The 12,185-nt window shown below is 42.4% G+C and overlaps 1 protein-coding gene across 1 annotated transcript; it reads right to left on the bottom strand.

Annotated features, from left to right (window-relative positions):
• Positions 1-1,342: 1,342 nt before the first annotated feature.
• LOC141398165 (uncharacterized) lies at positions 1,343-8,840 on the bottom strand. Its single transcript, XM_073975398.1, has 3 exons — positions 8,748-8,840; positions 5,766-6,099; positions 1,343-1,354 (listed from the first exon to the last, which is right to left on the bottom strand). The coding sequence occupies exons 1-3, from the start codon at positions 8,838-8,840 to the stop codon at positions 1,350-1,352; spliced, it is 432 nt and encodes a 143-aa protein (XP_073831499.1). The 3' UTR covers positions 1,343-1,349.
• Between the last annotated feature and the right edge of the window lie 3,345 nt (positions 8,841-12,185).

Raw genomic sequence — 12,185 nt, forward strand, 5'->3', positions numbered from 1 at the left:
CTGCCAGATGGTGCTAATTAGCTAATGCATACACCTTATCAGCGCGTCGCCTCCGGTTTTAAACAGCTCGGCTGGTAAGACATCGGCTACTGCTGCTTTATTATACTTCAGCCGGTTGATTGCTGTTTTTACCTCATCTTGGCCGGGTGGCATACATTCTATACCATCTTCTGGGATTGGATCTGTGGTATCATCGTATTCGCTACTATTGGATACCAGCAAATTGGAAAAATGTTCCTTCCATATCCTGAGCACGCTATCTGTATCTGTTACCAGATAACCTTGCTGGTCTCTACAGGAGGATGTGCCTGTACCAAAGCCATCTGTTTGATGTTTCACTCTTTGGTAGAATTTTCGGACTTCATTCTGGCTCCTGTACATCTCGATTTTTTCACACTCCCGCTTTTCCATTTCTCTTTTTTTCTTGCAGAAAATACGTTTCTCTTCTCTCCTTTTCTCCCGATATCTCTCTCGTGCGCTACGCGTTGCTACTAATTGTAAAGTAGCTCTATGTGCCACATTTTTCTTTTCGGTAGCAGCACGACACTCCTGGTCATACCATGAATTCCTTTGTGGAGGTCTCTGGAATCCAAGTATGGATTTTGCGGCTGTTTGCATGGAGTGGGCAATATTTTGCCATTGTGTTGTTATGTTATCGGGACAAGGAGTGCTCTCATTAAGCAATTGGGCTAGTTGAGTGGAATATGCTGTGGCTATCTGTTGTGTTTGCAGCCTTTCGATGTCCAACTTCCGCGTTGTACCTTTGCTGCAACAAGGTAGTGGTCCGAATCAATGTTTGCGCCTTGGAACGATCGTACATCCAACACGCTCGATGAATGCCTTCCATCTATCACAACATGATCAATTTGATTACTTGTTCTTTGATCTGGAGACAGCCAGGTGCCCTTATGAATATCGAGATGATGAAATCTGGTACTGCTAACTACCATGTTTTTTGCAGCTGCAAAGTATATCAGCCTCATACCATTGTCAGATGCTTCACTGTGGAGACTGAATTTCCCGAATGTTGGGCCAAAGATATTCTCCTTTCCAATTTTGGCATTAAAGTCGCCTAGTATAATTTTAATGTCATGGGCAGGGCAACGGTCACACGTTTTTCTAAGCGCTCGTAAAATATATCTTTGGTCTGTTCGTCCTTGTCATCAGTGAGGGCATGAGCGCAAATAAAGCTGATGTTGAAGAATTTTGCTTTTAATCGTTATGGTCCTTAAAACGTTTGCGGGGTTCGTCAACTTTAGAGGGGTTAGGTTAGTTTAGGTTAGGTTAAAGGACACGCAGCTGTCGTGTTGGACAGCCACTCCACTCGGAGACCTTATGGTCCATTGTGTTCATCCTATAGTAAGGGTAGGAGAAAAGAAAAGATATAATAGCATATCGAGTTTAGAAATAGGAAAAAGGAATAATTAAGTAAGTTAGAGGATAGTTGAGAATGATTAAGTAAATGCTACGGATTGAGAGATTATTTGTAAGGAGAGAGAGAGAGAGCGAGTAAGGAGGTTAGCCGTATTAAGATGCTGTAGTTTGTTCGTGTTGAAGCCACTTCAGACCCTTGGCGAGAAGAAGCAGTGTTGTCGGCTCGGCTTGGCAGAATGTTGTCAGAGATGATAACGTATGTTCACTAGGGCTATAACCAAAAAAATACCACCACATAGCCGTGTAGAGCATGGAAAACTATTATGAAATACGGCGTCAATTTTTCTCTATCGCGAAAAAAGTTTCCGCACCAAATGCATTGAAGTTCAGTAATGCATTTTTTAATTTTTGCTGTTATGACAACATATTTGCTTTTAATTAAAATTTTTATTTTTTTGTAATCTAATTTAAAATCATTATCAAAGCGTTCTGGACCAATTTGTTCTCAAATCGCGCCATTTCGGAGCATTTTAGGAATTTTTGACACTATTGCAATTTTTGCTTTTTCTTTATAAACTCGTGAATTTTATGTTTATATTTTTTGTACCTACCGGACAAAAGAATATGGGGTCATTTGCAACGAAGTCGCGAAAGTTACAGGCTGTTTTTGTTGACTTTGCCTGTGAGAATCGTATATGTTTTTTACAAAAATACAACACCAGTACCACGTGGGGAATTTTGTCCTAATAATGAAAACGCGTTTCTAAGATCGATTCGGTGAAAAAAGTTTCCGCGCCGACTGTAATTACTAAAACTCTTTTGGTATTTTTTCTACTTATAATTTTAAATTTGCTTTGTTTGAATAAATATTTATAGACAAAAATACATTTCTCACAGGCAAAGTCATTAAAAACTGTCTGTAACTTTCGCGAATTTGTTGCAAATGACACCATATTCTCTTGTCCAATAGGTACAATAAATATAAACTTAAAATTCGCGAGTTTATAAAGAAAAAACAAAATTTGCAATAGTGTCAAAAATTCCTAAAATGCTCCGAAACCGCGCGATTTGAGAACAAATTGGTCCAGAACGCTTTGGTAATGATTTTAAATTAGATTACAAAAAAATAAAAATTTTAATTAAAAGCAAATATGTTGTCATAACAGCAAAAATTAAAAAATGCATTATTGAACTTCAATGCATTTGGTGCGGAAACTTTTTTCGCGATAGAGAAAAATTGACGCCGTATTTCATAATAGTTTTCCATGTTCTACACGGCTATGTGGTGGTATTTTTGATATTTGCAAAAAAGTGCAAAAAGTTATATCCCTAATGTTCACCCATTGTTTGAACTCTCCTGGTCCTGAGCATTGGACAACGGCATAATAAGTGCTCAATCGTCTCTGTTTCTTCTTCGTCTTCGCATAATCTGCAGTAGTCCGTGGGGTCATCTCTATCCCATTTGCAGGTCATTGATCTTATCCTGCAGTGTCCCGTGATAACTCCAATCATTAGTTTTAGATCGGGTTTTCTCATAGAGAGTAGGGAAGTGGTCTTCCTTTTGGAGAGGTTGGGCCAGATTGCCTTTGATACCTTGCAGCCAGGTTCGTTATTCCAGATCTGACCAGCCTTCTCCCTGTATGTTTGTTCTAGGAGCCGCATGAAGTGACACAGGGGTGGCCTGATTGAGTTATCGATTTCGATGTCGTTTGACTCAGATCCGCGACGTGCCAGTTCATCCGCCTTTTCATTTCCCTCGATGTCGCAATGCCCCGGGACCCAGCACAAGGTAACGATTGATCGTAGGGCCTCCAAAGCTTTCCTGCAGTGCAAGACCGCAGCAGATTTGATTGAATGGGATCTAAGTGATTTTAGGGCCGCTTGGCTATCCACATAGATAGTCACCGGTCCGGCTATATCCCCTTCCATGTTTTTAATCAATTCTGCTGCTTTCGTGACCGCAAAGATTTCGGCTTGGAAGACGCTACAATTTTCGCTTAGCTTGTACGAGATCCGTAAGTTGAGGGTATCGCTGTAGACGCCCGCTCCTGTTCCCTTTTCCATCTTGGATCCGTCGGTATAAATCTCTATACCGGGTAGAGGTAGGGAGTTGTGGGTCCAGGCTTCTCTGTCAGGTATCCGAACTTCAATGTCGTCGAAGTGTAATTGTGGTGATATATAGTCACTGATTACCTCCAAACCCACCGATAGTCCAGATTGTCGTAAGATAGCAGCATGGCCGTAGTCGAAGTTACGCCATGAATTTAACTCCTTGAGTCGGAGAGCACTCTTTGCTGCCAACTCCTGTACCACGAGATTCATCGGATGAAGATCCAGTAATACATTGAGAGCAGCCTGTGGAGTGCTTTTCATGGCACCGGTAATTAGGAGAGATGCCGCTCTTTGAACGACATTAATCTTACGGAGAAGGGATGTCTTACTCAAAGCATTCCACCATACCAATGAACCATAAGTTAGAATGGGGCGAACTATGGCCGTAAAAATCCAGTGTATGACCTGTGGTTTCAAACCCCAACTCTTACCAATAGAGTTCTTACAAGAATAAAGGGCTATAAGTCCTCTCTTGGCACGTTCCTCGACATTCCTTTTCCACGTTAGTTGGTGGTCCAGGATAATGCCAAGGTACGTGGCCTCTAGGGAGAGCTTTAGGGCCACTCCATCCAGCGTTGGTAGGGTGAATGGTTTGACTTTTCTCTTGTTCGTAAATAGAACCAGCTCTGTCTTAGATGGGTTCACCCCAAGTCCATTGTTGTGTGCCCATCTTGATAATTTGTCCAGAGCTCCTTGCATGAGTTCCGATAGCGTTTGTGGGAACTTCCCGGTGATCATTATGACCACGTCATCAGCATAAGCTACAGTCTTTATACGTAGTTGGTCAAATTCCTTAAGTATTTCGTTAATCACCAGGAGCCACAGCAGTGGTGATAATACACCTCCTTGTGGTGTGCCCCTGGTGACAGACTTCCGAATGGAGGTCTCACCGATATTTGAATTGATTATCCTGCCGCTAAGCATTCCATCGATCCAATTGATCAGTGTAGTGGAAACACCTAAGTTCAAGAGTGAATTGTGGATGGATTCGAGTTTGACGTTATTAAAGGCGCCTTCTATATCTAGAAACGCTGCTAACGTATAGTTTGAGCCCATCATATTCCTCTCGATTAAACCAACGACTTCATTAAGTGCAGTCTCCACCGATCTGCCTTTGATGTAGGCGTGTTGGGCAGGACTAATAACACTGTTTCCAAGTTTGGACCTTATTCCTAGGTCAAGCAATCTTTCTAACGTTTTCAATAGAAAGGAAGATAGGCTGATTGGTCTGTAGTCTTTGGGAAGCGTGTGACTTGACTTCCCCGCTTTGGGGATGTATGTCACCGTGACCTCCCTCCACAGAACCGGTGTGAACGATAGACGTAGACAGGCCCTATAAATATGATCCAGGTGTGGTATCAACACCTCCAATGCATTTTGTAGCATAGCAGGGAAGATACTATCTGGACCAGGTGATTTAAAGGGCTTAAAAGTGTTTATCGCCCAAGCTATCTTTGTGTGACTTATGATCTCCTCGATGACACTCACTTCCCCTGTGGCTTGGTTACACATTGGTGGATCGGCTGAGCGATCTGGTGCATCCATGCAGTTGGGAAAGTGGGTTTTGGTCAGGAGATCCAGAGTTTCTAGACCGGAGTTAGTCCATGTGCCATCATCCCGCTTGATACTGCCGATGGATTTAGGGTCCTTCGACAGTACTCTACGAAACCTGGCTACATCCTTTACTCCCTCTATAGACTCGCTAAAGCAGACCCAAGATCTGCGTTTAGCCTTCTTTATTTCGCTGTTGTACTTATTGAAAGATACCTTGTAGTTCTCCCAATCTGTGGACAACTTCGTTTTGTTGGCTTTATTGTAGAGCCTTCTGCTAATCTTCCTGAGATTAGCCAGATCTTTCGACTACCAGACCGGTTGACATCTTCTGCCTGGGTAAGTGAGTGGGCAGGCGGTCTCATAGCTGTCCACCAAAACCTCTGTCACGTGATTCACTGCACTATTAACCTCTGTGGCTGTTTGGGGGTATCGTGACACTCCCAACTTGGAGCTTACTAGTTCATTGAATTTGTTCCAGTCGGTTTTCCGTGGATTTCTAAATGGTGGCTGTCGAATGCCATTAACAGAGACTTGGAAGAATATCTTCCGATGATCCGAAAAGGAGCATTCTTCCGATACCCTCCAGTCACTGATAATAGATTCGTCTTTATTAGTGAGGGTTATGTCTATAACCTCCCCCCTGATTCTATTTTGAAAAGTGTATTCATTTCCCCTGTTGCATATTCTGAGATTATATTTTAAGATAAAATCGAATACGGACTCACCTCTGGCATTTGTGTCTCTGCTGCCCCAGTGGAAATGGTGAGCATTGGCATCACATCCTAGGATGATGAGGCAAGTGCTACCCATCTCCTTGACAAGCTTCTCCACGTCATTACCCGGTGGGTCAGGGCTCTCGAATGGCATGTAAATGGACGAGAATATGGTGGCTCCATGGGAGCTGCATTCCATCCTTACAGCCGTAATATCACCTCCGCTGAAATTAGAGAGGAATATTAGTTTAAGACTCTTCTTAGCAACTACACAGGTTCTTACCTTGTCCCCGTTGGATGTGGCGAAGGTGGTGTAGTTGCTATCGTTTAACCCAGCAACCTTATTCTTGTATAAATAAGGCTCCTGGATTAAGACGATGTCAACTTCAGACTTCTTGAGGGCTAGAAGAAGTTCAGCGGCAGCCGCTTTGCAGTGATGCAGATTAATCTGCATTATGCGAAGCGGCTGCTGCCTCCGTTCCTCCACTACTTTCGTCCTAGGCGGAATCTGATCCATCCTAGACCAAAGTGTAGTTTGCCCTCACGAGTCCTTAAGTACTCTTGCCCCTGAGTGTCTATTGACACCCTGATGGCAACACCTCCATTTTCCGGATTGTGGCTGACCAGATTCCATGTGCTGGTCCGGAGATTGGGGTTTTGTCTGCCGAGTATGGTCAGTATGCGCGCGGGATCCACAGGTGGAGGTGGCACCCAAGCTGACAACACTCTTCTGAAAGGGACCTCGTTGACCCCAACGACTGCCAATTGACATCCCTCCCAGAGTTCGCCAAGACCCTCTATCGTGGAAGTGAGGAAATCCAGAGATTCCCTATTTTCACAACAGATGACCCTAACGCCTCTGTATGGAGCGGCACTGCCAAATTGGGTGTGTTTAGGAGGTTCCCCTTCTCCTGCGAACACGATGTCACGCAGACGAGTTTCGATAAGTAGCCATCGATCCTCTCTGATTATCCAATCAGGGTCAGATTTATCGTTAGAGGGGTTTGTTTTTTTAATAGTAGGCTGTTTTTTCTAGGGGAGGGTTACTAATCCGACGCCCAAACCCAAGTTTTTAACACACATCTTAGCTCACTACTTTTAACGGGTGTTAAAGGCAGATCCCCAGGTGACATCACTTGGAGGCCACTTGAGATGAAAGAGGAACCAAGATAAATCCTGGGCTTTGCCAGTTAAAACCGGTCAGGACCGTTCCTTGGTATCTTCCATCCCCTACGTCAATTTTATCTATCACCGTTGGATTATTAAACATTGGAACTATGTGGAGAAGGCTTGTATTAATAGGAAAAATAAGTTAACCCCTCCATTTCCTTTCTTTAAAACATTAAAAAGACTTCTGAAACCCACAAACAATCCCACAATAAACATTGGCCTCCGACCCTCCTAAACCATTTATCATAACTTCTTTTTCGACATTGTATTTTGCCAACCATGTCATAAAGTCCTGGGAATTTCCTTTGTATGTGGTAACACTTAGTCATAACACACGTAAGATTTGTGTTAAAATCTGACCTATTGTTCTCCATAGTATTCTTTCAAATGTTATTTGTCTGCCCACGAAATCAACAACAACAGCAAATGGAATCACAACCCTTTCCCTATTCTTTCCGTTATTGGTGGGGTATTGTGTCAAGGAAAGGCTTTTTACGGCCAGCCCACACAATCATTTGATGGCAATTAACGAACGTTAAAATTCTGACAACAATTACGCCACCAACTGAACAACCACCATCGAGCGACAACAATTGTCACACAACAATTATCATTGAAAGTTCTAAGTGGGGAGGGGGGCGAAATATATTTCTCTTAAAACCGCCAACCAACCAACCAAGTTACAACAAATTGAAACGGAAAAACAATTAGCAACGGAAATGCACTGCAAAATAAAGGGAAGGGTTAGATAGCAATGCCAAATAGTTTGACGGCGTTGGGTGGCCGTCGAATGACAAAAAATGAATATGAGGATTTACCCGTAGGTGTTGTTCGATATAAGCCTTCTTGAAACATAATGTACTTTTGGGGGAAATATTACGAAATATTACAATGTGGAAAGTTAAGACCAATGTCAGTCACTTCTTCCGATTATCGTGGCTACCAGCCATTTATGTTGGTAACCGTAGGATTTTTTATAGCTTTTGGACCATTATGTCTGGAAGCATGGACTTGGACACGATATTAGGGATACACAGTGAAATGCTATAATCAGTTTTTCGATCATTCGGTTTTTGTGAAAAAAACTAAAACTTGATTTTCGGTCAGTCGATTGTTCGAGAATGTTGAAAAAGTCGACTTTTGCTTAATCGTTAACCCGCGAAAACCGATTATAATCGAATATAATCGACCATTTTCGTTGATGCGATCCATGGTGGTTATATGTATAAAAAATGTTCCGTTGATTACGCGGTTTTAGCACACCCAATAGTCAACCACGACTAATAGTCGAATTCATTTAATAGTAGACTACGAATAATACGACTGATGGTTGACTACGAATAATAGTTGACTCCGTCTTCCGAAAGTCGACTTAGAATAATCGATTATCCGGTTATCGCAAATTCAATAGCCGACTACGACTTTTAGAAATTTTACGGCTAATAACCGATTAACCGAAAACGATTTTAAGTATCCCTACACGATATATACTATATCGCTGTAAACAGGACAACAAGGAATACCTTCGGTAAACATTTCAAAACTATCCTCAAACATGGAGGAACTTGGGGTACGTTTGGAAGAAATTTTATGATGTGCTGTTCAGTTGTCGTTGTTGTATGATCGCTTTCCAGCATAATCCGGCTATGGCTCTATCTCCAGTTCAATGAATGTGACTGCTTGGATGGGTTGTAGCCACAAAGCTACTGCAGTTAGTTGACTAGGTTTGACAGAGCAGTTGAAGAGATGCAGTCGGTCGGGCGGGCCTGTGTGCATGCTGGGCAGATGTTTTGCACGGAGTCATCGATCGAGGACTGCACTCACATGATAGTTGTTTATGGCATCTACGACAATACCTGTGTGAACCAGCTTGATAATCTTGTAGTTCAAGGAATTCTCTCTTATAACGTTGTACATCTCTTTCTAGATCAGCGTCGCCCAAGAGATTTTCATCAAACTAAGAGAATTCCATCACGTATACTGTGAATGAGAGAGAAAGGCAAATGCAAAACAACTCAGTGGGCGCCCGCAATATACAGATGGATGACCCTGTTCTAGATGATGAAGATCCATCCTGACATGCCTGGGTGGGGGTCCTATCCACCATATGGTGATCAGGATGGCTCTCACTGTAACGCCCGAACAAGTACTGCAATGAAAGCATGTCATAGTGTTGCTGTGCTGGAAGAATCTTGTCCACTGAAGACATGAGGAGGCTCCCCGTTGCAGTTCTCAGGACTGCATTCTGACAGGTTTGAATATTTTGCCATCGCGTTGCATTTATATTCGCGGACCACACTGGTACCGTATAGTTTACCACAGACCGACCTATTGCGTTATGCATATGTGGTCAACAAGGTTTCTTTATCTGCAGTGCAAGTGCAGCCGCCTAGGAACTTTAGGGCCAAGTTCCCAAAACTGACATGAACGACATAAACATACTGTCAAATGTGACCCCTAAAATCTTGGCATAGTTAGTGGTTGAAATTCTGCTACCATCAACCATGACATTCAACTCAGCTCTTACCTCTGCCGTCCATGTGGTGAAGAGAGAGGGCGTAGATTTGATGTTCCTCGTGCAGAAAAATGTGGTACGATCGAACAAGTATCAGTTCAGCCTTTCACATATGACATAATGGAAGGTACCTGAGAACCGTACAATCAACCGCATACGTAGCGAGCTCAATGCTGTCTGGAGTGGGTGTGGAATACAGTTCCGGAGATATCACCCCACCTTGGAAAACTTCTTGTTTCACTCTGCGGGGCTTGGACTTACTGTTCCATGAACGACAGGCGTCCATAGATATAATTATCCAATGGGGTCGTAGAGTGCTTGACAGTATCGAAGGATTTTGATAAGGCAAGCGCCATCAATACTGTCCTATCGCACGGCTTGTTCTGGTTAAGTTCTCGACATGTAACACTGTTGAAGTGCTGTACTGCTTACAAAACCACGCTGATGATCGAAAATTGGATAGCTATTCCTGACGCTGAGGAGGAGTAAGGCCTTAAGAGTCTGCGATACGGGCCAGAACAGCGAAATTGGTCTTTACGATTCACCTTTGTCGACATCCTTGCCTAGCTTCAGTAGCGGGACCATCCTGTCCATTTTGCAGACATCGATGACGATGTGGGTGGTTAGCGACATGTTGATAACTTTAGTGAGATACTCGACTCCAGGCTCATCCAGCTGTTTCAGCATTACTATGGAGATTCCATTAGCGTCCAACGCTTTGGGTGATTTAGCGTTCTAAGTGCATTTGCAACACCATCCATTAAAAATTTCGAAGGTTCCTTTTCCGCAGGAAAGAATCTAATGCGACGTAGTAATCTTCTCTTCGCCCTGTCACGCCCTGCATGCTCTACACTGTCGATTAAAATAACTTGCGCACCTCTTCGAGTCAGTCAACGTAACATCTCCAAACGTGACTGAGGTCCTATCTTCCTCTTCGAGAGTGACTTAACCGTTGCCCACAATTCACCCAAAACGGGCACCAATGTTGCAACTCTTCAGATGATTTAACCACTTGTTCCGCTTATGATCTCCGACCTGCCTGTTAAATTCCAATGTCAGCTCCCTGACTGTGGGGTCACTGGGATTGGCTCGATGAAGTTCAACACGCACATTTGCCACCTCTGCTGGGAAATGTGGTTTCGCTTTGGATATGCGACCAGTAGGTATATAGTAGCGGCTGCAGCAACTATGATGTCTCGGAACGTTCTTTCTGCCACCCGAACATCAGTTTGGGTAGCTTTCCCATGATTGATGAATGTGAGGCGTTTAGAAGTCATGATATCGGGTGGTCTGCTGATGGTGACAATTATGAGGAGATAGTCTGACCCAAGAGAAACTACGGGTTGTCAGGACGTCATTTGTCAGACAAGCTGACACGATAGATATATCTGGCGAACTGTGAACTCTCCGCTAATTCTGGCAAGGGCGCCCTCGTTGACCGTGCAAAACGTAGAGCTTTCAATCTGCTCAGGCAATAGCAGAGGACCGAATGCCCCAACACACGATGAGCATGAAAGTTTCCCAAGACCAGAGGGTTATGATCTTCCAAAATTGGGCTAATGTTGGTCCTATAACATGAGTCCCCGATTTGGCAATTATTCTTCAAAACTAAGTCTCAAACAAAAAACCACCACTTTTCGAAAGCACAAGAGGAGAGGAACGATACAAAATATTTCAAATTTGGCTTGGTCGTTCTTTATTGTTTTATATGAAACTAGCAAAATACCCGCTACTTCGTATGCGGAAAGGATATAAAAAACAAATAAACAAAATATAATATGGAAATGACAAACACTGAAAATTTTGTTGCACTAATACCAATTTTAATCAATATTTATTTTTATTATCAGCCGTATCTCACTCTTACACATTAGAAGCGAGATTAACGTTGCACACCAATACTCACCCTAACTCCAAAAAATACAGATTCCAACACTGTCCCTATACCCAAAAACAAAGTGAGTAGCATTAAGTACTTTTCGTATACTTATGGTACGTATTTCGACGACATATTTCAACTATACACTGACATTAATACAAAATAATTACAGTAATCGTAATTTCAAATCTCAGGATTCCAGCTGTATCATTTCGTACTCTTCGTACCCATAAGTAATATTTTCCAAAACTACCTTAATCCTTCACTTTAACAGCAATTTTAATTAAAAATTTCAGGATTCCAGCTCTATCTAACGGATAGAACTAACTCCAAATTGTATCAAATTTAGAACAATTTAGAACTTTCGTACCCGTAAATACGAATTTTGAAAACTTCCTTAATGCAACAGGGCTATAATAATCATAATTTCATATTGCAGGATTCCACCGCAATCCGTTCACCTAGATCCAAATTGTATTAAATTTAGTATCATTTAGTACTTTTCGTACCTATAAGTATGATTTTTCAAAACTACCGGAATCCTACTCTTCGACAGGATTCCAGCTCCAGCAATTCATCCAAATCCAAATTGCACAAAATTTAGTACCATTCAGTACTTTTCGTACCCATAGGTACGAATTTCCGATACTACCTGAATCCTACACTTATACAGTAATATTAATTCCAAATTTCAGGATTCCAGCTCTATCCGTTCACCCAAATCCATATTGTACCATATTTAGGAACATTTAGAACTTCTCGTATCCATACGTACGACTTTTCCTCAATCCTTCACTACAACAGTAATCTTAATTCCTAATTCCAACTCTACCCGTTTACTAAAATCCAAATTGTACCAAATTTAGCG

This window comes from Musca autumnalis, unplaced genomic scaffold (assembly GCF_047663935.1).
Source record: "Musca autumnalis isolate F117 unplaced genomic scaffold, ASM4766393v1 scaffold_3, whole genome shotgun sequence".
Classification (NCBI taxonomy): Eukaryota; Metazoa; Arthropoda; class Insecta; order Diptera; family Muscidae; genus Musca; species Musca autumnalis.